This window comes from Budorcas taxicolor, chromosome X (assembly GCF_023091745.1).
Source record: "Budorcas taxicolor isolate Tak-1 chromosome X, Takin1.1, whole genome shotgun sequence".
Classification (NCBI taxonomy): Eukaryota; Metazoa; Chordata; class Mammalia; order Artiodactyla; family Bovidae; genus Budorcas; species Budorcas taxicolor.
Window position 1 is genome coordinate 67,731,670 of NC_068935.1, and position 27,421 is coordinate 67,759,090.

A 27,421-nucleotide genomic window follows, 5' to 3' on the forward strand; every position below is an offset into this window, starting at 1 on the left:
ACAAAATCTGTACTTTAGTTAATAATAATACTGTATCACATATTAATTTCCTTTTTTTTTTTTTTACAATATAGTATTTCTTTATATTCTCAGACTTGGATTAGAAGGTTTTTTTAAAAAAAAATTACTAAGATGATAAATTTTCTAGACTTTTAGCAACAATATTAGATGCCATATAGTTTGCATGGAATTAATTATATCAAAGTTTTGAGTGAATATAAATTAGAAATCTAGCATCCTATTCATACTAAGTCAATCAAGTGGAATCAAAATATCATAAATTATTTAGCTATGAAAAAATTCAAAATTATTCTAATATATATTATATTATACATATTATTTATATACAGATGTATACCAAAGCTTTTGGTATAAAGTTTTGAGAAAGAACACAACAAAAAGAGAGATAGAGAAGTTGGAAACATAAACTACATGAAATGAGAGCACTGAATATGCAATATAAAAAGTGAAACAAACTAGATAAAAGTAAAAGATCATCATATAGTCCAGTTGTTTCTAAACATGGCTGATCATTAGAAATACATCTGGAGCTTGGAAAAATACCTGGGCATTTGTATTTCTCAAAAAATTCCAAGGTATTTCTGATGTGCATCTGTATTTTAAAAAGTGATTCAGGTCTTTCTATTAAATGGTAGTTTTAGTGACTTAGAATTCCATTATTTTCTGTTGACCAATCATGATACAAGATATTAAGCAAATAATATTTGCATAATCACAATAGGAAAGGATGTTCATCAGTTTTCACAATAGCCAGACAAAAAATAAAAAATAATTATAATTGCAAGCCATAAAGGAAATATGATTAACCTAACAATACAAAATAATTACATACAATTTGGGGGGTTAAGTAAAGTGATGTGGTAAGTGGAAGTCCATACATGCACACGATTTCATCGGCCCAGCCAATCTGTCTTGTGATTGGTGCATTTAATCTCTTTACATTTAAGGTAATTATTGATATGAAGGAAATGGCAACCCACTCCAATATTCTTGCCTGGAGAATCCCAGGGACGGGGGAGCCTGGTGGGCTGCTGTCTATGGGATCACACAGAGTCGGACACGACTGAAGCGACTTAGCAGCAGCATGATCATATTACCATTTTCCTAATTGTTTGGGTTTATTTTGTGTAGGTCTTTTCTTTCTCTTGTGTTTTCTGCCTAGAGAATTTCCTTTAGCATTTGTTAAAACTTGCTTTGTGGTGCTGAATTTCCTTAACTTGTGCTTATCTAGAAAGCTTTTCATTTCTCCATCAAATCTGAATGAGAGTCTTGCTGGGTAAAGTATTATTGGTTGTAGGTTTGTCCTTTTCATCACTTTATATTGCACCATCCCCTTCTGGCTTGTAGAGTTTCTATTGAGAAATCAGCTGATAACATTATGGGAGTTCCTGTTAGGAACTCTGTTATCTGTCATTTTTCCCTTGGTGCTTTTAATATTTTATGTTTAATTTTTGTCATTTTGATTACTATGTGCCTTGGTGTGTTCCTTCTTGGGTTTATTCTGACTGGGATAAACTCTGTGCTTCCTGGATTTGGTTGACTATTTCTTCTCTCATGTCAAGGAAGTTTTCAACTATTTTATTATCTCTTCAAATATTTTGGGGCCTTTCTCTCTCTCTTCTCCTTCTGGGACACCCTGTAATGCAAATGTTGGTGTGTTAAAAGTTTTTCCACAGGTCTCTTAGGCTGTCTTCATTTGGTTTTTCATTCTTTTTTTCTATATTTTGTTCTGCAGCAGTGATTTCCACCTTTTTGTCCTCCATGTCATTTATCCATTCTTCTTTCTGAGTGATTCTGCTATTGATTCCTTCTAGTGTATTGTTTATCTCTGTTTGTTTTTTCTTTAGTTCTCCTAGGTCTTTGAAAAACATTTCTTGCATCTTCTCCATTCTGTTTCCAAGAATCTTGATCATTTTCACTATCTTTATTTTGAATTCTTTTTCTAGAAAGTTGCCCATCTCCACTTAATTTAGTTGATTTTCTGAGATTTTTACCTTGGTCCTTCAACTGGGACATAACTCTATACTTTCTCATTCTCATTAACTTTCTGTAACGTGACTTTCATTCTAGCCGCTGTGGTTCTTCTTGCTTCTTCTGTCTGCCCTCTGGTGGATAAGACTAAGAGGTTGGTGTAAGCTTCCTCATGGGAGGGACTGGGAAAACTGGGCCTTGCTCTGGTGGAATAAGACTCTGGTGGAACAAAATTTTAATATAATTTACCTGCTGATGAGTGGGGTTGTTCTACCTCCCTGTTGGTTGATTGGCCTGAAAAGACCCAGCACTGGGGTCTACGGGCTCTACGGTAGGGTTAATGGCAACCTCCAAGAGAACCTACAAGAGGCAACTTCCAGGACTATTGCTGCCAGTACCCCTGTCCCTGTAACTAGCCACTGCCTACCCACACTCAAGAGGAGATCCTCCAACACTAGCTGGTAAGTCTGGTTCAGTCTCCTGTGGAGTCACTGCTTCTTTCCCCTGGTTTTTGTGAGCACAAGACTCTGTTTATACCCTCCAAGTGTGGAGTCTTTGTTTCCCTCAGTCCTGTGGAAGGTCTGCAGTCAAACACTGATGGCCTTCAAAGTCATATTACCTGGGTATTCCTAGTCCCTTTGCTGGATCTCCAGGCTGGGAAGCCTGACGTGAGGCTTAGAATCTTTACAACATTGGGAGACATTCTTTGGTATTATTGTTTTCCAGTTTGTGAGTCACCCACCCAGTGGGTATGGGATTTTGTTTTACTGTGACTGTGCCCCTCCTACTGTCTTGTTGTGGCTTTTTCTTTGTCTTTGGACTTGAAGTATCTTTTTGTTTTTTGTGGGGGGGGGGGGGGAGTGGATCCCAGTGTCCTTCTGCAGATGATTGTTTAACAACTAGTTGCAATTTTGGTGCTCTTGCACTCTTGCAGGAGGGAGATGAGTACATGTCCTTCTACTCTGCCATCTTGAACTGGAAGCCTAGAAACCACTCTTTTCTAGAAACAAAAAATGAGTTTATAGTAAAATTTGTATTAAAACTCTGGTAAATTTTCCCTGAATATCTTTAGTTCTCAATGCACTCATATGTGAGTTCCTGAATGAGCAGTGATAACCTCCTAGTCATCTTCCATGTTCGTACAGGGACTCATATATCTTTCCATGGGAAGGGATGGACTCAAAAAATCTTAGAACTGATAACTATTTTGTTCTGCTTTCTATGGTGAATTAAATTTTTCATTACCAAGGAGCTGAGAGCTTCCACTAACTTATCCAAATAATGTTCATGATATGGTGTTCAGAAATAAAAGAGAGAAACATTACTCATCTGTTTTTCTAAGGGGTAGAGGTGGAAGAAATCTAAGACAAAGGATTATCTTGTAGGCACACTATGCTGTGAATTAGCCACTTCTTCTAGCTCAGCATGAAGCTTTCTAGTACAACTGATTTTTCTGAATTGATTTTCTTTTTTTTTAAATTTTTTTTTCTTTTCTCATTTTTAAACTATTGAGTTTTTTTAAAAAAATTTTTCATTGTTGTCTTATTGTTATTTAATGTGACAGTCAGGCATTGACTACTCATTCAAATTTACAGTTTGCTAACTTCCTTTTCCAGTTTTGTTGAGATATAATTGACATACAACACAGTATAAGTTTAAGGTACATAACATAATGGTATGAATTGCATACATCATCAAATGATTACCACGAAAGTTTTTGTAAAGGCTCCTCACCTCGAATAGAAAAAAGTGCTAAAGAAATAGAAAACAAATCTTCCTTGCAATGAGAGCTCTTAGGATTTACTCTCCTAACAATTTTCATTTATAACACACAGCCATGTTACATCACTTTGTTGACAAAGGTTCCTATAGTCAAAGTTATGGTTTTTCCAGTAGTCATGTACAGATGTGAGAGTTGGACCATGAAGAAGGCTGGGTACTGAAGAATTGATGCTTTTGTATTGTGGTGCTGGAGAAGACTCTTGAGAGTCCTTTGGACTGCACAGACATAAAACCAGTCACTCCTAAAGGAAATCAACCCTGAATATCTATTGGAAGGACTGATGCTGAAGTTCCAAAATTTTGGCCACCTGATGCAAAGAGCTGACTCACTAGAAAAGACCCTGATGCTGGGAAAGTTTGAAGGCAGGAAGAGAAGGGAATGATAGAGGATGAGATGGTTGGATGGCATCACTGACTCAATGGACATGAGTTTGAGCAAGCTTTGTGAGATGGTGAAGGACAGGAAGGCCTGGCATGCTGCAGTCCAAAGAAGTTGGACATGACTGAGCAACTGAACAACAGCAACAAGATTACATGGTAGTTTTATTTTTTAATTTTTGAGGAGTCTTCATGCTGTTATCCTTAGTTTCTGCCAGCACCAAATATACATTCCCACCAACAGTGCAGGAGGGTGCCCTCTTCTCCACATCCTGGCCAACAGTTGTTATTTCTTGTTTTTTTTTGATAACAGACATTCTGACAGATGTAAAGTGATATCTCACTGTTGTTGTGATTTGCATTTCCCTGATGATTAGTGATATTGACCATCTTTTCCTGTTGGTCATCCATATGTTTTCTTTGGAAAAATGTTTACTCACTGAAAAATGTCAGTTTTTCATTAGGTTGTTTGTATTTTTTATATCGAGTTCTATGAGATCTTTGTATATTTTGGGTCTTAACCCTTATTAGATACATCCATTGCAAATAATTTGTCCCATTTCAGTAGGTGACCTTTTCATTTTATTGAGTTTCCTTCACTGTGTGAAAACTTTTATTTTGATGTAGTCTCATTAGTTTATTTTTACTTTTGTTTCCCTTGATTGAGGATATATATCCAAAAAATATCACTGAAACCGATGTCAAAGAGCAAATTACCTATGTTTTCTAGTAGAAGTTTTATGATTTCAGATATTACAGGTACATCTTTAATTTGTTTTGAGTTTTTGTATATGCTGTGAGAAAATAGTCTATTTTGATTCTTTTCAAAGTAGCTGTCCAGTTTTTTCAATAGTATTTATTGGAGAAGCTATACTTTCTCCACTGTATATGCTTGCCTCCCTTGTTATAAATTAATTGCTCATATAAGTGTGGGTTCATTTCTGGTTCTGTATTTGCTTCTGTTGATCTATGCATCTGTGTTTGTGATAGAAACTTACTGTTGAATACTGTAGCTTTGTAGAATAGTATGAAATCGGGGAGCATGATATCTCTTTTTTTGTTCTATTAAAATTGTTTCACCTATTCAGGGTTGTTTGTGTTTCCACACTAATTTTAGACATATTTCTAGTTCTTTAAAAAATGCCATTGGTATTTTGTTAGGGAACATGTTGAATCTCTAGATTACCTTGCAGAGTACAGTTCTTTTAACAATACTAATTCTTCCAACCATGAACACAATTTCTTTCCATCTGTTTTGTCATCTTCAATTTCTTTCTTCAGTATCTTATAATTTTAGAGCATAGATCTTTTACCTCCTTAGTTAGATATATCCCCTGGTAATTTATGCTTCTTGATGTGATTGTGAATGGGATTGTTTTCATAAGTTCTCTTTCTGCTAATTCACTATTAGTGTATAGAAACACAACAGATCTCTGCATATTAATTTTCTGTCCTGCAACTTTACCAAATTCATTGATGAGTTCTAGTACTTTTTGATGGTGTCTTTAGGTGGCTCAGATGGTAAAGCATCTGTCTGCAACGCAGGACACCCAGATTCAATCCCTGAGTTGGGAAGCTCCTCTGGAAAAGGAAAGGACAGCCCACTCCAGTACTCTTGCCTGGAAAATCCCATGGATGGAGGAGCCTGGTAGGCTACAGTCCAAGGGGTCGCAAAAAGTCAGACATGACTGAGTAACTTCACTTTCATTTTAGTATTTTCTATGTATAGTGTCATAACATCTTTAAATGGTAGCAATTTTCCTTGTTCCTTTCATATCTGGATATCTTTTATTTCTTTTTGTTATCTGATTGCTTTGGTTAGGACTTCCAATACTATGTTGAATAAAAGTGGTAAAAGTGCCATTCACTGGTGAACAGAGTTGGGTCCCACAGTCTCTGGCTTCAGGGCCCTGGGAGTCCTAGGTTAGTGCAAGTGCACTGTTGACCTGGGCCAGGTCCTGGGCATTCTGGTAAATGTGGCCAGGTCCTGGAGCAACTAGGAGTTTAGGAGCTCCTAAAGCAATCAGTCTGCTGGTTGGTGAGACTGTGTCCCCACTTGGCTAGCTATTTGGCCTGGGGCATCTCAGAACTGGGTGGGGTGAGTCCTGGCAAGAATAAGCTAGAGGGAGGATTACAAAATAGTGCTTACCAGCACCAGTATACTTATGGTGGAATGAACTCCCCTAAATGGCTACTGCTAGCTTCTATGTTTCCAAGGTAAATTTCATTTGCCTCCTGCCTCCAGGAGGATTTTCAAGATCAGAGCCCAAGCTCCTTTCAAATTACTGCTTCTGCCCTGGATCTTGGAGGGTGAGATTTTGTGTACCCTTTATGAATGGAGTCTTTTCCCCACAGCCCTCTGACTCTCTTGAATGTAAGCCCTGCTGCCCTTCAAAGTCAAACATTCTGAGGGCTCATCTTCCCAGTGCAAGACTCCTAGACTGGAGTGCATGATGTGGGGCTCAGATCCCTCTCTCCTTGGGAGAGAATCTCTGCAATTATAGTTGTCCTCCTGTTTGTGGGTCATTTTCCCCAAGGGTATAGGTCTTCACTATACTGTGTCTTCACCCATCTGACCCCTTTTCTTGTGATCCCTTCATTATATTTCCAGCAGTTGATCTTTTCTACTTGTCTTCATATTGTTCTCAAGGGTAGTTGCTCTGTAAATAGTTGCAATTTGGGTGTGTCTATGAGAGGAGGTTAGCTCATCTTGGCCAGTCCCCCTACAGTATGGGGGTACTAAATTTTGATCATAAAAGGAATACACGTTCATTATAGAAAATTTTGGAACATACAATGAAAAAATTAGAAAAAAATCATACCCCTCAGTCATATCCATTCTTGAAATGGGGGTGAGAAAATACTTATGTCAGTGCTTTCTCTTTGCATATATACAGGATCATTTATGTGTGTCTGTGTACACTTGTATACACATTCCTTTTTACAAACTTGAAAATGTGCTATATTTATAGTTCTATACCATGTATTTAAACATTATTTTTTATCACTTTTTTCTTATTAAAATAAGCACTACATGTTTATTGTAGAAAGTATTTAAATATAAATAAACAAATGGAAGAAAATAAGAATTATCAAAGCAAGTAAATTAGACAAAATGAAGAATAATAAAAGTTGTCTGTAATTCCATTCAGAAATAATAATGGCAATGCCTTCGTGTAAATAGTGTCAGTCTTTTTTTTTCCCCATGAAAATATATGCTTTTCCTCTTAAACAAGATTAAGATCACAGTGTACCTACATAGTAGATTTTGTCACCTTCAGTTTTTCTCTTTCCAATAGGTATGAATATTTTCTTTATTATCAACTCTTCTTCTACTTCATTTTTTAGTTCTTTTATAGCATTTACTGTAAGGATAAGCCCCACATGATTTATCCAAGCCTCTATTGTTAACCATATAAACACTTCAGATTTTTCAATTATAAACATCACAGTGATGACATCCTTAAATTTGAACCCATCCACACATATTTTCTTAGAATACACTGTTAGAAGTAGAATTGCCATTTGTGTCTTTTTACAATAGAGAAATTATTAAAGTTATTTTGAAAAAAGAGTTTGCAATAAAGACTTAAGGAATGAAAAATGAAATCATGACCTTCTTTGTTTCTACAGAGGAGTCAAATGAAGTTGTTCCAAATGAGGCAAGGGCTCATAAGGAAGAGAACCACCATGCAGTATCTGCAGATAACGTGGTACGTACACTTTGGGATTTTTTCCTCATCACATGATGGATTGCAAGGATTTATTTCCCATTGGTGACAATATCAGCATTGTCAGAAAAAAGTCTTGCTTCACATCAAAACAAATCTGTTACCAATGCAATAATGTATCTTATAGGGTTTAATAAATGAAATTTAAAGTGATATCATTTGTATCTTTTTTAATGTAAGAGCTTTGCAAATATGAAAACCTAATGCCTACTATATATGTGACATTTTAAACATAACAAGTTATTTTGCTTCAACATATTCAGCAAATAGCCAATTTCTTCTCATTTGACAGATGACAGAATTTTAAAAGTTTAGCATGAGACCATGAAAGAAGTCATTCTGAGTTCTGGAACTTGTATCCATGGATTCCTGATTCTTGCGTTCTCTGTTCAGACCATAACTGTCTCCACTGTATGGAAACTTTTCTTATTTTTAGTTAAATTGGACTCAGCTAGTCATCTTAAAAATTGTAGTAATAGAGGAAAGGTAGTATTAAAAAACTGAGTAGCAAGCAGACACAGCCTACGTGTGGATTACACTAGGTTTTATAAAAACGTAAACATTATTGGTATATAGAGATGCTCTCGAAGCAGTTGTTTTAGCAGTATCTGTTTATATTCTGACTCAACCAAGTAATTCAGAAATCAAGATGGTATTAACCCAAAGTCAGACATAAAGGAAAATGTCATTTTGCTGTTGTTTTTGTTTTCAAATCAGTGTGTTTTGCTTCATTGTAATCTTTACAATCGGTCCATGTAATGGATTTTTGTGTTACAAAATAGCTGTAACTTCAAGATTTACCCTGGCTTCCACTATGAACATTATTTATCCAGCATTATAATTCTGTCACATCACTTTAATAAAACTTGAGCACATAAAATACAGTTTTGTTCTTTTTTTGTTATATACAAACTATTTATAACAGTGTTTTCCACATACAGAGTGTAGTTTAGGATAGTAGTTTACTGATTTCAGTCCTGATTTAAGTTGATGGTTGACCTACATAAATTGAATGGACATATAGGAAAATAAGATTTTATTTTGAGGCAAAGTTGTGTTTTCATTAGATAGCTAGTAATAATTGTTTTCTACAGTTATTAATTGTGCCACTATCTAATAATCTCCTTTGCTCTAAATTTGAGAATACTATTACAAATTATATGCAGTTATTTACAAATTGGAAAATTTGTTCCCCTAAAGACATGCTCATTTTCTGTCTGAATTTCTCAGCATTGAATCTCCCTTGTGGCAGACATTTGAAAACAATGAATGAAGTCCAGGCATGGGATGACTCACAGTCACTTAAGCACCTAATTTATTTTTAAAAAGATTGATTTTCAGAGACAAAACTTCAAATTTTCAAAGGTTGACTTCCTCTGCCTATAACTTTGAGTGTCCCCAATTATTCATGGATGTCAAATCACAAAGACATACAAGACCTATTTATATGCACAAATCTATACAGTGGCCCCTCAAGCCTTCTCCCTTGATTACTTAGCTCTTTTTGCCCAGAACCTATCCAAATAGAAAAACCTAAACAATAACATCAAAAAAAAAACATATCAAATCATTGTTATGTTATGGTGAGAGCCAACATGAGTAAGCCCCAAGTTTACAGTTATTATAATAGAAAACAAAACATTAGATTCATCTCCAGGCAGTAGTACAAAGCAATTCCTTTGTAGCTTTCCTTTCTGACTCAGAAGCCTGCTGGTAACAAACTCTGTTATGGTATCATATCCCCAAAGGCAATATATCAAATATTCGAAGTTCGTTTGTGATTTTTAATCACCATATCAATTTCTGGCTAGGAAGTTTGATTTCAAATTCTGCCTGTGACACGTTGCTATTAATGTGAATGTTCTTAAAAGACTGCCTAGTGACTAAGTCTAGCTTAGCTTTTCTCTTTTAAAATTTTCTTTTGGGTTGTCAAGGTTTAAATGTTTAAAGTGTTTTTTTTAACTGCATTATTCATATGCAAAAGAAAAATTTGATGCAGATTTTGTCTTTGGGTTTTGGTGTTGATTTTCTTGAAAAAGAATTCTATGATTAGCGATTCTATGGTTGGAGCTTATCAGCCTTTCTTTCCATTGATGTTAAGCTGTTATGTTAATTCTTTTGATAAATATTTAATTAGTACCTACTGTGTGCAAGATACTATACAAACTATGCTATACATCAATTCTGAAGATAAGGGCAGTTTTTTTTTTTTTTTTTTCCCCTTGGGGATGGACTTGACCACTGCCTCCTGTACAATGTCACAAACCTCCATCCATAGTTCAATGTCCACTATGGACAGAGGTTCATGACAATGTACAAGAGGCAGGGATCAAGATAATCCCCAAGAAAAAGAAATGTAAAACTGGCAAAATGGTTGTCTAGGAAGATTTACAAATAGCTGAGAAAAGAAGAGACACTAAAGGCAAAGGAGGAAAAGAACGATATATCCATGTGAATGCAGAGTTCTGAAGAATAACAAGGAGAGATAAGAAAGCCTTACTGGTGGTCCTAAGATGGTGGAGGAATAGGACGGGGAGACCACTTTCTCCCCCACAAATTCATCAAAAGAACATTTCAGTGCTGAGTAAATTCCACAAAACAACTTCTGAATACTGGCAGAGGACATCAGGCACCCAGAAAAGCAGCTCATTGTCTTTGAAAACAGATAGGAAAAAATATAAAAGACAGAAAAAGAGACAAAAGAGGGAGGGAGGGAGCTCCATCCCAGGAAGGGAGTTTCAAAAAAAGAGAAGTTTGCAAACACCAGGAAACACTCTCACTGCCTAGTCTGTGGTGAGCCTTGGAAGCACAGAAGGCAACATAACAGGGAGGAAAAATGAATAAATAATTAAACCCACAGATTACGAGCCCAACGGTAACTCCCCCAGCGGAGAAGCAGCACAGACACCTGCATCTGCCACTAGCAAGTGGGGACTGGGCAGGGAGGCGCAGTCTGCATTGCTTATTAAGGATCAGGCCCGAATGCCCTGAGTGTAACCAGAGCGAACTAACTTGGACTAGCAAACCAGACTGTGGGACAGCTACCACGTGAAAAGCGCTAGCATAAGACACCACCAGGACCATGCACAGAACAAAGGATGGAACAGAATTAGCTGGCTGCAGAACCTTCCCCTCCAGTGACAGGCAGCCAGAGCTGGAAGGGCCAAAAGGGGGCAATAGCAACACCAGAGAGACATTAACTACCTGCCAACATGTTTCTTTGCTAACTAAGACTTCTTGGGGTTCTGGACAGTCATCATCTGCCTAAGAAGGTGTGCCAGTTGTACAACCAGAAAACTGAGAGCAGGGACGGGAGAGGCGATAAGTCGCAGTGAAGGCGCTCGCCGAACACCTGAGCTACTCGGACCTGGGAAGGTCACAAAACGCAGGCCCAACGGAGTCTGCGCCTCTGAGGACTACTGAGAGCCTGAGCCTGAGTGGATTAGACCTGGGAGGTGCATGCAGCCCAGGGCCGGCCTCAGACGGTTCCCGGCAGAGCAACCTAGAGTCTGAGCTGTGTGTGCCTGAGCGGGGGCAGGCCCAGCATGGCTGAGACACTGCAAGCACACACCAGTGTTATTTGTTTGCAGCATCCCTCCCTCCCGGAGTGCGACTGAACAAGTGAGCCTAAAAAAACGTGTCTACCACTGCCCCCCTTGTGTTACGGTGGAAATCAGACACTGAAGAGACCAGCAAACAGAAGAAGCTAAAACAGAGGGAACCGCCTTGGAAGTGACAGGTGCAATAGATTAAAACCTTGTCTTTAGTACCAACTACATAGGAAGGGGCCTATAGATCTTGCGAAATATAAGCCAGACCAAGGAACTATCTGAAAATGAACTGACCCCACACTGCCCACAACAACACCAGAGAAAGTCCTAGATATATCTTTACTATTTTCATGATCATTCTTTCTTTTTTGGGATTTTTTTTTTCTTTTCTTCTTCTTCTTTTTTTTTAACATTTTTTTAATTTTTAAGTCCTCTATTTTCCCTTTAAGTTTCATTTTTATAACCTAGTACTAGTCTTCAAAAAAAGATCCTATTTGTAAAGCAAACTTCATATATATATACATATATATATATATATATAGTTTTAATAATTCTTGTGACTTTGTTTATTTCTTTCTTCTCCTTTTCTTTAATATTGTATTTTTGAAAATCCAACCTCTACTCTAGATTTTTAATCTTTGCTTTTTGGTATTTGTTATCAATTTTGTACTTTCAAAAACCTAATTTTCAGTGCCCATTTTTACTTGAGAGCGAGATTACTGGTTTGACTGCTCTCTCCTCCTTTGGACTCTCCTTTTTCTCCACCAGGTTGTCTCTGTCTCCTCCATCCCCCTTCTCTTCTCTACCCAACCCTGTGAAATCTCTGTGTGTTCCAGACAGTGGAGAACACTTAGGGAACAGATTACTGGCTGAATTGGTCTCTCTCCTTTTCATTCCCCACTTTTATCCTCCTAACCACCTCTGTCTCCTTCATCCTCTCCTCTTCTCTGTATAACTCTGTGAACATCTCTGAGCGATCCAGACTCTGGAGCACACATTAGGAAGTGATTACTGTCTAGCTTGCTCTCTCCTCTTTTGATTCCACCTCATCTCATTTGGGTCACCTCTAACTCCCCCCTCCCTCTTCTCTTCTCTTCTCCATGTAACTCTGTGAACCTCTCTGGATGTCCCTCAATCTGGAGAAACTTTTCATCTTTAACCTAGATGTTTTATCAACAGTGTGGTATAGAAAGAGAAGTCTTGAGACTACTGTAAAAATAAAACTGAAAACCAGAAGCAGGAGGCTTAAGTCCAAATCCTGAGAACATCAGAGAACTCCTGACTCCAGGGAACATTAAGCGATAGGAGCTCATCAAATGCCTCCATACCTACACTGAAACCAAGCACCACTCAAGGGCCAACAAGTTCCAGAGCAAGATATACCATGCAAATTCTTCAGCAACTCAGGAACACAGCCCTGAGCTTCAAGATACAGGCTGCCCAAAGTTACTCCGAAAGCACTGACATCTCATAACTCATTACTCAACACTTCATTGCACTTCAGAGAGAAGAAATCCAGCTCCACCCACCAGAACTCCAACACAAGCTTCCTTAACAAAGAAACCTTGCCAAGCCACCCATACAACCCCAACCACAGTGAGGAAACTGCACAATAAAGAGAACTCCACAAACTGCCAAATACAGAAAGGCCACCACAAATGCAGCAATATAACCAAGATGAAGAGACAGAGGAATATCCAGCAGGTAAAGGAACAGGAGAAATGCCCACCAAACCAAACAAAAGAGGAAGAGATAGGGAATCTACCTGAGAAAGAATTCTGAATAATGATAGTGAAAATGATCCAACATCTTGAAATCAAAATGGAATCACAGACAAATAGCCTGGAGACAAGGATTGAGAAGATGCAAGAAAGGATTAACAAGGACCTAGAAGAAATAAAAAAGAGTCAATATATAATGAATAATGCAATAAATGAGATCAGAAACACTCTGGAGGCAACAAATAGTAGAATAACGGAGGCAGAAGATAGGATTAGTGAAATAGAAGATAGAATGGTAGAAATAAATGAATCAGAGAGGAAAAAAGAAAAATGAATTAAATGAAATGAAGACAATCTCAGAGACATCCAGGACAATATGAAAGGCTCCAACATTCGAATTATAGGAGTCCCAGAAGAAGAAGATAAAAAGAAAGACCATGAGAAAATACTTGAAGAGACAATAGTTGAAAAATTCCCTAAAATGGGGAAGGAAATAATCACTGAAGTCCAAGAAACCCAGAGAGTTCCAAATAGGATAAACCCAAGGTGAAATACCCCAAGACACATATTAATCAAATTAACAAAGATCAAACACAAAGAACAAATATTAAAAGCAGCAAGGGAAAAACAACAAATAACACACGAGTGGATTCCCATAAGGGTAACAGCTAGTCTTTCAATAGAAACTCTTCAAGCCAGCGGGGAATGGCAAGACATACTTAAAGTGATGAAAGAAAATAACTTACAGTCGAGATTACTGTACCCAGGAAGGATCTCATTCAAATATGAGGGAGAAATCAAAAGCTTTACAGACAAGCAAAAGCTGAGAGAATTCAGGACAACCAAACCAGCTCTCCAACAAATGCTAAAGGATCTTCTCTAGACAGGAAACACAAAAAGGGCATATAAACCCAAACCCAAAACAATAAAGTAAATGGCAATGAGATCATACTTATCAATAATTACCTTAAATGTAAATGGGTTGAATGCCCAACCAAAAGACAGAGACTGGCTGAATGGATACAAAAACAAGAACCGTATATATGCTACCTACAAGAGACCCACCTCAAAACAATGGACACAAACCGACTGAAAGTGAAGGGCTGGAAAAAGTTATTCCACGCAAATAGAGACCAAAAGAAAGCAGGAGTGGCAATACTCATATCAGATAAAATAGACTTTAAAACAAAGGCTGTGAAAAGAGACAAAGAAGGACACTACATAATGATCAAAGGATCAATCCAAGAAGAAGATAAAACAATTATGAATATATATGCACCCAACATAGGAACACCACAATATGTAAGACAAATGCTAACAAGTATGAAAGGGGAAATTAACAATAACACAATAATACTGGGAGACTTTAATACCCCACTCACACCTATGGACAGATCAACTAAACAGAAAGTTAACAAAGAAACACAAACTTTAAATGATACAATAGACCAGTTAGACCTAATTGATATCTATAGGACATTTGACCCCAAAACAATGAATTTCACCTTTTTCTCAAGTGCTAACAGAAACTTCTTCAGGATAGATCACATCCTGGGCCACAAATCTAGCCGTGATAAATTTTAAAAAAATGAAATAATTCCAAGCATCTTTTTTGACCATAATGCAGTGAGATTAGAACTCAATTATAGGAGGAAAACTATTAAAAATTCCAACATATGGAGGCTGAACAACACACTGCTAAAAAACCAACAAATCACAGATGAAATCAAAAAAGAAATCAAATTATGCATAGAAAAGAATGAAAATGAAAACACAACAACCCCAAACCTGTGGGACACTATAAAAGCAGTGCTAAAGGGAAAGTTCATAGCAATACAGGCATATCTTAAGAAACAAGAAAAAAGTCAAATAAATAACCTAACGCTACACCTAAAGCAACTAGAAAAGGAAGAAATGGAAAACTTCAGGTTTAGTAGAAGGAAAGAAATCTTAAAAATTAAGGCAGAAATAAATGCAAAAGAAACAAAAGAGACCATAGCAAAAATCAACAAAGCCAAAAGCTGTTTCTTTGAAAAGATAAATAAAATTGTCAAACCATTAGCCAGACTCATCAAGAAACAAAGGGAGAAAATAAAATCAATAAAATTAGAAATGAAAATGGAGAGATCACAACAGACAACACAGAAATACAAAGGATCATAAGAGACTATTATCACCAATTATATGCCAACAAAATGGACAACACAGAAGAAATGGACAAATTCTTAGAAAAATACAACTTTCCAAAAGTGAACCAGGAAGAAATAGAAAATCTTAACAGACTTATCACAAGCATGGAAATTGAAACTGTAATCAGAAATCTTCCAGGAAACAAAAGCCCAGGTCCAGACGGCTTCACAGCTGAATTTTACCAAAAATTTCGAGAAGAGCTAACACCTATCCTACTCAAACTCTTCCAGAAAATTGCAGAGGAAAGTAAACTTCCAAACTCATTCTATGAGGCCACCATCACCCTGATACCAAAACCTGACAAAGATGCCACAAAAAAAGAAAACTACAGGCCAATATTACTGATGAACATAGATGCAAAAATCCTTAACAATATTCTAGCAAACAGAATCCAACAACACATTAAAAAGGTCATACACCATGACCAAGTGGGCTTTATCCCAGGGATGCAAGGATTCTTCAATATCCGCAAATCAATCAATGTAATACAAAACTTTAACAAATTTAAAAATAAAAGCTATACGATTATCTCAATAGATGCAGAGAAAGCCTTTGACAAAATTCAACATCCATTTTTGATAAAAACTCGCCAGAAAGCAGGAATAGAAGGAACATACCTCAACATAATAAAAGCTATATATAAACCCACAGCAAACATTATCCTCAATGGTGAAAAATTGAAAGCATTTCCCCTGAAGTCAGGAACAAGACAAGGGTGCCCACTTTCACTGCTACTATTCAACATAGTTCTGGAAGTTTTGCTACAGCAATCAGAGCAGAAAAATAAATAAAAGGAATCCAAATTGGAAAAGAAGAAGTAAAACTCTCACTGTTTGCTGATGACATGATCCTCTGCATAGAAAACCGTAAAGACTCCACCAGAAAATTACTAGAGCTAATCAATGAATATAGTAAAATTGCAGGATATAAAATCAACACACAGAAATCCCCTGCATTCCTACACACTGACAATGATAAAATAGAAAGAGAAATTAAGGAAACAATTCCATTCATCATTACAATGAAAAGAATAAAATATGTAGGAATATATCTACTTAAAGAAACTAAAGACCTATATATAGAAAACTATAAAACATCGGTGAAAGAAATCAAAGAGGACACTAATAGATGGAGAAATATACCATGTTCATGGATTGGAATAATCAATATAGTGAAAATAAGTATACTACCCAAAGCAATCTATAGATTCAATGCAATCCCTATCAAGCTACCAACAGTATTTTTCATAGAGCTAAAACAAATAATTTCACAATTTGTATGGAAATACAAAAAACCTTGAATAGCCAAAGCAATCTTGAGAAAGAAGAATGGAACTGGAGGAATCAACCACTTTTAAAAGAATGAAACTAGAACACTTTCTAACAGCATACACAAAAATAAACTCAAAATGGATTAAAGATCTAAATGTAAGACCAGAAGCGATAAAACTCCTAGAGGAGAAATAGGCAAAACACTCTCTGACATAAATCACAGCAGGATCCTCTATGACCCACCTCCCAGAATATTGGAAATAAAAGCAAAAATAAACAAATGGGATCTAATTAAAATTAAAAGCTTCTGCACAATAAAGGAAACTATAAGCAAGGTGAAAAGTCAGCCTTTGGAATGGAGAAAATAATAGCAAATGAAGCAACTGACAAAGAACTAATCTCAAAAATATATAAGCAGCTCCTACAGCTCAATTCCAGAAAAATAAAAGACCCAGTCAAAAAATGGGCTGAAGAACTAAACAGATATTTCTCTAAAGAAGACATACTGATGGCTAACAAACACATGAAAAGATGCTCAACATCACTCATTATCAGAGAAATGCAAACCAAGACCACAATGAGGTACCATTTCACGCCAGTCAGAATGGCTGTTACCCAAAAGTCTACAAGCAATAAATGCTGGAGAGGGTGTGGAGAAATGGGAACCCTCTTATACTGTTGGTGGGAATGCAAACTAGTCCAGCCACTATGGAGTACAGCGTGGAGATTCCTTAGAAAAACTGGAAATAGAACTGCCTTATGACCCAGCAATCCCCCTGCTGGGCATACACAGCAAGGAAACCAGAATTGAAAGAGACATGTGTACCCCAATGTTCATGATGGCATTGTTTATAATAGCCAGGAAATGGAAGCAACCTAGATGTCCATCAGCAGATGAATGGATAAGAAAGCTGTGGTACATATACACAATGGAGTATTACTCAGCCATTAAAAGAATACATTTGAGTCAGTTCTAATGAAGTGGAGGAAACTGGAGCATATACAGAGTGAAGTAAGCTAGAAAGAAAAACACCAATAGAGCATACTAATACATATATATGGAATTTAGAAAGATGGTAACAATAACCATGTATGTGAGACAGCAAAAGAGACACAGATGTATAGAACAGACTTTTCGACTCTGTGAAGACGGAAAGGGTGGGATGATTTGGGAGAATGTCACTGAAACATCTATAATATCATGTAAAAAACACATCGCCAGTCTAGGTTTGATACAGGATACAGGATGCTTGGGGCTGGTGCACTGGGATGACCCAGAGAGATGGTATGGGGAGTGAGAACGGAGGGGGGCTCAGGACTGGGAACTCATGTACACCCGTGGCAGATTCATGTTGATGTATGGCAAAATCAATACAGCATTGTAAAGTAAAATAAAGTAAAAAAAAAAAAAAAGGTAAAAAAAATAATAGAAGTTTGTTCATTAAAAAAAAAAAAAAAAGAAAGCCTTCCTCAGTGATCAATGCAAAGAAATAGAGGACAACAATAGAATGGGAAAGACTAGAGATTTTTTCAAGAAAATTTCACATACCCAAGGGAACATTTCATGCAAAGATGAGCACAATAAAGGACAAAAATTGCATGAACCTAATGGCAAGAGGAGAGTGAAAAATTTGACTTAAAGCTCAACATTCAGAAAACGAAGATCATGGCATCCGGTCCCATCACTTGATGGGAAATAGATGGGGAAACAGTGGAAACAGTGTCAGACTTTATTTTGGGGGGCTCCAAAATCACTGCAGATGGTGACTGCAGCCATGAAATTAAAAGACGCTTACTCCTTGGAAAAGTTATGACCAACCTAGATAGCATATTCAAAAGCAGAGACATTACTTTGCTGACTAAGGTCTGTCCAGTCAAGTCTATGGTTTTTCCTGTGGTCATGTATGGATGTGAGAGTTGGACTGTGAAGAAGGCTGAGTGTCGAAGAATTGATGCTTTTGAACTGTGGTGTTGGAGAAGACTCTTGAGAGTCCCTTGGACTGCAAGGAGATCCAACCAATCCATTCTGAAGGAGATCAGCCCTGGGATTTCTTTGGAAGGAATGATGCTCAAGCTGAAACTCCAGTACATTGGCCAACTCTTGTGAAGAGTTGACTCATTGGAAAAGACTCTGATGCTGGGAGGGATTGGGGGCAGGAGGAGAAGGGCACGACAGAGGATGAAATGGCTGGATGGCATCACTGACTCAATGGATGTGAGTTTGAGTGAACTCTGGGAGTTGGTGATGGACAGGGAGGCCTGGTGTGCTGCAATTCATGGGGTCGCAAAGAGTCGGACACGACTGAGCGACTGAACTGAACTGAATGGCAACCCACTCTAGTACTCTTGCCTGGAAATGCTCATGGATGGGGAACCTGGTAGGCTACAGTCCATGGAGTCGCAAAGAGTCAAACAACGATTGAATGACTTCACTTCTTCACTTCTTCTTCAACAGAAGTAGAAGATATTAAGAAGAGGTGGCGAGAATACACAGAAGAACTATAGGAAAAAAAAAAAATGTTCATGACCCAGAGAACCACAATGGTGTGATCACTCATCTAAGAGCCGGACATCCTGGAATGCAAAGTCAAGTGGCTCTTAAGCATCATTATGAACAAAGCTAGTGGAGATGTGGAATTCCAGTTGAGCTATTTCAAATCCTGAAAGCTGATGCTGTGAAAGTGCTGCACTAAATATGTCAGTGAATTTGGAATACTTAGCAGTTGTCACAGGGCTGGAAAATGTCAGTTTTCATTCCAGTCCTAAAGAAAGACAATGCCAAAGATTGTTCAAACTACCACACAGTTGCACTCATCTCACACGCTAGCAAAGTAATACTCAAAATTATCCAAGCCTGGCTTCAATAGTATGTGAACCATGAACTTTCAGAACTCAAGCTGGTTTTGAAAAGGCAGAGGAACCAGAGATCAAATTGCCAACATCCATTGGATCATCAAAAAAGCAAGAGAATTCCTGAAAAATATCTGCTTCATTGACTATGCCAAAGCTTTTTACTGTGTGGATCACAATAAACTGTGGAAAATTCTTCAAGAAATGGGAATATTAGGCAACCTGACCTACCTTCTGAGGAATTTGTATGCAGATAAAGAAGCAAAAGTTAGAAAGGGAGATGGAACAACAGACTGGTTCCAAATTGGGAAAGGAGTATGTCAAGGCTGTATATTGTCACCCTGCTTATTTAGCTTATATGCAGAGTACATCATATGAAATGCTGGGCTGGATGAAAGCACAAGGTGGAATCAAGATTGCTGGGAGAAATATAAATAACCTCAGATAGGCAGATAACACCACTCTTATGGCAGAAAGTGAAGAAGAACTAAAGAACTTCTTGATGAAAGTGAAAGAGGAGAGTGAAAAAGTTGTGTTAAAGCTCAAAAAACTGAGGTCTGGGCTTCTGGTCCCATCACCTCATGGAAAATAGATGGGGAAACAATGGAAAAAGTGAGAGACTTTATTTTGGGGGGGCTCCAAAATCACTGCACATGGTGACTGTAGCCGTGAAATTAAAAAGCACTTGCTTCTTGGAAGAAAAGCAATGACCAAATTAGACAGTATATTAAAAATCAGAGGTATTGCTTTACCAACAAAGGTCTGTCTAGTCAAAGCTATGTTTTTTCCAGTAGTCATGTATGGATCTGATAGTTGGACTATAAAGAAAGCTGAATGTCAAAGAATTGATGCCTTTGAACTGTGGTTTTGGAGAAGACTCTTGAGAGTCCCTTAGACTGCAAGGAGGTTTTACCAGTCGGTTCTAAAGGAAATCAGTCCATCCTGAATATTCTTTGGAAGGGCTGATGCTAAAGATGATTATCCAAAATTTTGGCCACTTGATAAAAAGAACTGACTCATTGGAAAAGACCTTGATGCTGGGAAAGATTGAAGGCAGGATGAGAAGGGTACGACAGAGGAGGAGATGTTTGGATGGCATCACTGACTTGATGGACATGAATTTGAGCAAGCTCCAGGTGTTGGTGATGGACAGGGAAGCCTGGTATGCTGCAGTCCACAGGGTTGCAAATAGTTGGACATGACTGAGCAACTGAGATGAAGGGCAGTTTAGTGTTTCTCTTGTTCTTGCTCTCTCTCTTCTCATTTACTATCCAGTGAAGGAAACAAATGACCATACTCATCGCTATTACATTATAAATGTCTGCTTTCAATTATCTCACTAATGGAGTGCTGTGAATAAGTGGATATTTTTTAAAAAAAGACTATATTTGACTTTGCAATGCATGTCATATGTTGATATTTTACATTACAAGTTGCAAAGAGAAATATGAAAGTGTAAAGAAGAAAGTTCTGCCAGCTAATTAAATTTTTAGACTACCTTCACAGAAAACAAATTCCCTGTTCCTGAAGGGCACTATTTAAGCAGAGTTTGATTTCTTATTTTTTTCAAGGATATTATGAAACTGTTTTTTCTATTTTAAATTATATTACAATAATTTTCTATTACTGAAGGAGGTGGCTCAGACACATACTAGGTGTAAAGCTGAGGAGCCAGTCAGTTAGAATTTACTCTTGATAACCTAGACGAGAAAACCCCATTGTTAAAACTGAACATTGAATGATATGCTCTCTACATTATTGAGTGTAATGGGGATAATAATATATATATTTATGAAAACTTCTCTACTTGTGTTACAGAAAATAGAAATTATTGATGATGAAGAAAGTGATATGATAAGTAATTCTGAAGTAGAGCAAGTGAATTCTTTCTTGGATTATAAGGTAAAAGTAATTTCAGATCCTTAATTTTTTAAGAGAAGGTATTAAAAGAGGTTGGTGATGGACAGGAAGCCTGGCATGCTGCAGTCCATGGGGTTGGAAAGATTCAGACATGACTGAGAGACTGAACTGAACTGACTGATTAAAAGAGGTAGACTTTTACAGTACCTATGTACCAGTTTTTTTCACTTCCATTTTCCATTTGATAAATTAAGCATCCTGGGGCTCTGCATTGACTCTCTCAGGCACCTGGATATCCGTCATGGTGTTGGGCATTTTAATTAATGCTGGTCAGTTTAGTGGTTATGGTTTTAAGAACAGTTTGCTGAGCAGCAGTTAGTACTGATGATGCATTGCAAGATGAGGCATAGTGGTGGTTAATGTGAAATTTATGACAATACTTTTTTTAAAGCCCATGTTCATTTTTAAATGATTATAAAGGAAATATTTTTTCTAGTGTTCCTTGCTAATTTTATCTTGAATTTCATTTCTGAAGATTTTTTAAAAAATATATAATAATATACCTGTTTTAGAAGAAGTTTAAAAACAATCCCCATGGCAAATACTGAATGAATATGAATACAGATGACCTTTTCTTAATGTCACTTGTTACTAAAATGAAAGACTTACTTTGACAGCATGCCATACATAATTTTGTTTTTTAAAAATTTTTGATGTAAGCTATCAGTCTAGATGTCAATATCTTTTTCATAGATGTTTAATTGTTGTCCCTTTGTTAATCCATGTCCTATCTTACTAGATAACTGGGATTTTCTGAAATTTTGACCACAGATTCATTTTTTTCATAGAGAAGAGTAATCTTAAAATGTTAACAAAAGATAACATTTAATCAGCAAAACAGCAGCTGTCATTAACCTTTTCAGTTTTACTATAATTGAAAGCTATGTAATTCAACAGATTCTGTTTTTCAACTGTTCATGACATGTCAGACTTTAAAATATTGAACATTGTAAACACAGAAGGGAATTATTTTTTGAAATTTATTTTCTAAATGGTCACAAAACAATATAATCCTGTATTTAAACTATATTTTAACAAATATAATTATAAGGTTGTTTGTTTTGAAGTACAAGAGATCATTCTAATCTCTCCTTCATGGTCATATAACATTTATAAATGTCCAGTTCAGGGTTTAAATGGCTTTGAAAACCATCACTTGGCACAGGCTATGGAAACTACAGATTAGAGGACTGGGTTGCACAGCTATTAAGTGTACTCCACTCAGTACTCTCAAACAGGTCAGATAGGACTGGTCCCAGAACTCAGAGGATTCTTTCCAGGGCCTTTTCCCACTGGGGTACCAGCTCACTTGAAAGGTTTGAAGCTGAAGACATCAGCAAGCCAGAGTATCCAGTCCAGAAATGTCAGTTATCATTTTCATTGAATTCTAAAGGACATTTAAAGATTCAGTGTTTTCAATTTTGGTGAATGCTTTAGGAACAAGGGGTTTTTTGCTCCCTTATTAAGATATCTTTTATAACACATCATCATTCAATACAAATTTTTATTTAACTCTCAAAAATTAGCACCTATATAGAAAATATTTCTCTCTATAATCATTACTCAAGATATTTCAGTTCACTTCATCAGTGAATTTTGTCACTTTAATTCTGAAATAACTATAAGTGAAACCTCATATAGCAGTTCTTATTGCTGATTTCAGTACGTTGATTTAAAATACTCTTACCAGTTTGGAAATTTGATCTTCCTTCAAAGAACATCATTTTATTCTATTTGCTTACACATGCTAGTCTCCTTTCTTTAGGGTTCATAATCACTTTGTTGGTTTCTTGAATATATTCGCCATAAGTTTCTTGAAGTCAGATACATATCTTATTCATATATGTATTACCTGATCTACTGCCTAAGTCATAGATATCCAATAACAAGTTCCTAGAATAAATTAGTTTTCTTTGGAAATATATTTAACATTATTGCACAAGTGTTCATTTAATATGCAAGTGTTTTATATTTGCATTTGGAAATTACTACTATACAGCCATCAATATTCACTGTTGGCATAGTCGAGTTTCTGATTGAGATATTTGCCAGGAATCCGTATTACTAGGAGTTCTAACTAATCTGAAATGCTCGTGAGACAAGTGAATGAGCTCAGTTTCTCAGGTATGATTAGCTATGTTATAACAGCTCAGGTTTAGCTGCCATTTTAAAAACATTAATTTATTTATTTTAATTGAAGCCTAATCACTTTAAAATATTGTGGTGGTTTTTGCCATGCATTTACATGAATCACTCATGGGTGTACATGTGTCCCACCATCCTGAACCCTCCTCCCACCTCTCACCCCACACCAGCCCTCTGGGTTGTCCCAGAGCACCAGCTTTGAGGGCCCTGCTTCATGCATCAAACTTGCACTGGTCATCTATTTTGCATTTGGTAATACACGTGTTTCAATGCTATTTTCTCATACTGTCCCACCTTCACCATCTCCCACAGAGTCCAAAAGTCTGTGTTTTACATCTTTGTCTTTTTGCTGTCTTGCATATAAGGTCGTCAATACATCTTTCTAAATTCCATATATACGCATTTATATACTGTATTGCTGTTTCTCTTTCTGGCTTACTTCACTCTGTATAATCGGCTCCAGTTTCATCCACCTCATTAGAACTGATTCAAGTGCATTCTTTTTAATAGTAGAATAATATTGCATTGTGTATATATACCACAGCTTTCTTATCCATTCATCTGCCAATAGACATCTAGATTGCTTCCATGTCCTAGCTATTGTAAACAAGGCAACAATGAACATTAGGTTACATGTGTCTCTTCCAATTCTGGTTTCCTCGGTATATATGCCCAGCAGCAGGATTGCTGGGTCATATGGCAGTTCTATTTCCAGTTTTTTTAAAGGAATCTCCACACTGTTCTCCATAGTTGCTATACTAGTTTGCGTTCCCACCAACATTGTAAAAGTGTTCCCTTTTCTCCTTACTCTACAGCATCTATTGTTGTAGACTTTGTGATGATAGCCATTCTCACCAGCATGAGATGTTACCTCATTGTGGTTTTGTTTTAAAATTTTTATTTATTTATATAATTTTTGTTTATTTTAATTGGAGGCTAATTACTTTATAATATTGTGATGGGATTTGCCATACATTCACATTAATCAGCCATGGGTGTACATGTGTCCCCCATCCCTTCCCTCAGGGTCATCCCAGTGCACCAGCCTTGAGCATCTTGTCTCATGCATTGAACCTGGACTGGCGATCTATTTCACATATGATAATATACAAGTTTCAATGCTATTTTCTCAAATCATCCCACCCTCACATTCTCCCACACAGTCCAAAAGTCTTTTCTTTACATCTGTGTCTCTTTTGCTGTCTTACATATAGGGTCATCAATACCATCGTTCTAAATTCCATATATATGCATTAGTATGCTGTTTTGCCGTTTTTCTTTCTGACTTACTTCGCTCTGTATAATAGGCTCCAGTTTCATCCACCTCATTAGAACTGATTCAAAAGCATTATTTTTAATAGCAGAGTAATATTCCATTGTGTATATGTACCACAGCTTTCTTATCCATTCATCTGCCGATGAACATCTAGGTTGCTTACATGTCCTGGCTATTGTAAACAGTGCTGCGATGAACATTGGGGGTACACATGCCTCTTTCTTTTTTTTTTAAATTTATTTTAATTGGAGGTTAATTACTTTGCAACCTGTCTCTTTTAATTCTGGTTTCCTCCGTGTGTATGCCCAGCAGTGGGATTGCTGGGTACGGTTGCACTTCTATTTCCACTTTTTTAAGGAATCTCCACAATGTTCTCCATAGTGGCTGTACTAGTTTGCATTTCCATCAACAGTGTAAGAGCGTTCCTTTTCTATGCACCCTCTCCAGCATTTATTGTTGGTAGATTTTTGATATCAGCCATTCTGACAGGGGTGAGATGGTACCTTATTGTGGTTTTGGTTTGCATTTATCTGATAATGAGTGATATTGAGCATCTTTTCGTGTGTTTGTTAGCCATCTGTATGTCTTCTATGGATAAATGTCTGTGTAGTTCTTTGGGTCTACTGTCTAGTTCTTTTGGGTCTAATTTTTTGATTGGGTCTCTTATTTTTCTGGAATTGAGCTGCAGGAGCTGCTTGTATATTTTTGAGATTAATTTTTTGTCAGTTGCTTCATTTGCTAATATTTTCTCCCATTCTGAAAGCTGTCTTTTCACCTTGCTTATAGTTTCTTTCATTGTGCAAAAAATTTTAAGTTTAATTAGGTCCCATTTGTTTATTTTTTGCTTTTATTTCCATTACTCTGGGAGGTGGCTCATAGAGGATCCTGCTATGATTTACATAAGAGGGTGTTTTTCCTGTTTACCTCTAGGAATTTTGTAGTTTAGATCTGGTCTTATACTTAGATCTTTAATGCATTTTCCGTTTATCTTTGTGTATGGTGTTAAAAGTGTTCTAATTTCATTTTTTACAAGTGGTTGACCAGTTTTCCCAGCACCACTTGTTGAAGAGACTGTCTTTTATCTGTTGTATATTCTTGCCTCCTTTGTCAAAGATAAGGTGACCATAGGTGTGTGGATTTATCTCTGGGCTTTCTATTTTGTTCCATTGATCTATATTTCTGTCTGTGCTAGTACCATACTGTCTTGATGATGGTAGCTTTGCAGTACAGCCTGATGTCTGGCAGGTTGATTCTCCAGTTTCATTCTTCTTTCTCAAGATTGCTTTGGCTATTCAAGGTTTTTTGTATTTCCATACAAATTGTGAAATTATTTGTTCTAGTTCTGTGAAAAATACCGTTGGTAGCTTGATAGGGATTGCATTGAATCTATAGATTGCTTTGGGTGGTATAGTCATTTTCACTATATTGATTCTTCCAATCCATGGACATGGAATATTACTCTATCTATTTGTATTAGCTTTGATTTCTTTCATTAGTGTTTTATAGTTTTCTATATACAGGTTTTTTATTTCCTTAGTAGATTTATTCCTAATTATTTTATTCTTTTAATTGCAATGGTGAATGGAATTGTTTCCTTAATTTCTCTTTCTGTATTCTCATTGTTAGTGTATAGGAATGCAATGGAGTTTTGAGTGTTAATTTTATATCCTGCAACTTTACTATATTTATTGATTAGCTTTGGTAATTTTCTGGTAGAGTCTTTAGGGTTTTCTATGTAGAGGATCATGTCATCTGCAAACAGTCAGTTTTATTTCTTTTCCAATCTGAATTCCATTTATTTCTTTTTCTTCTCTGATCACTGTGGCTAAAACTTCCAAAACTATGTTGAATAGTAGTGGTGAGAGTGGGTGCCGGGGTCCAGCCCCGGTGGATCCAGGGAATTCGAAGGGTGGACGGAGTTGGCGAAGAGAGATTTATTTAATTAGAAATATAAGATTAGATTAGGAAAGAAAAGTGTAGTAGGAAAATTAGTGGAGAAAAGATGCTGAATAACTTGGTTTACGTGGAGAACTTATAAAACCTTGAGACAAGAGGTTTGCACCATCTACGTTAGGCCACCAGCGCCTGTTTGAATAATGGAGGGTGCCCCACCTTGGGCTCCCTTTCGTGTGGGTCTTAAAAGCCAGGGCAAGTAAGTGGACATGGTGATCCTCCACTCCCCAGATGGGAATTCAGCCAGAAAATAAAGAAGACACGGGGAGACCAAGGTGCTTCAGTGAGTGAGGCCCCAATAACTTTATTTTTTAAAAGGACTTTTATACCTTTCCCACAAATGATGTTGTGTACATTATCTTCTGGCCATGGGAGGCCTGTGAAACATTTTAAGACCATCTTTTGATAAAGGCTGCTCAACCAGAAAACTTATTTTCTCTTGAAGTGTTTTTTTCTTTATATTTCTAATCTATGTCAGCCTCAGAAAGTATCAAACAAAGTTACATTTTCACGAAGCAAAGGTGCAGTAAGTTACAGCAAAGAAAGAACCAATTAGCTCAAAAGTCTGATGTGGTCAGTTTCAAGGCTACACTTGTTTTTTCTTACATTTTAATTATGTTAATGAATGTGCTCCCAGGTGCACAGTGGTTAAGAGATATGG

The 27,421-nt window shown here is 36.8% G+C and overlaps 1 protein-coding gene across 1 annotated transcript in view; it reads left to right on the forward strand.

Moving 5' to 3' along the window:
- HDX (highly divergent homeobox) overlaps positions 1–27,421 on the forward strand; it is a 218,134-nt gene that overhangs the window by 176,579 nt on the left and 14,134 nt on the right. Inside the window, exons 6-7 of the mRNA XM_052663693.1 lie at positions 7,786–7,865; positions 21,285–21,368. Coding sequence (XP_052519653.1) covers positions 7,786–7,865; positions 21,285–21,368 — 164 coding nt within the window. The remainder of the gene's footprint in view (positions 1–7,785; positions 7,866–21,284; positions 21,369–27,421) is intronic.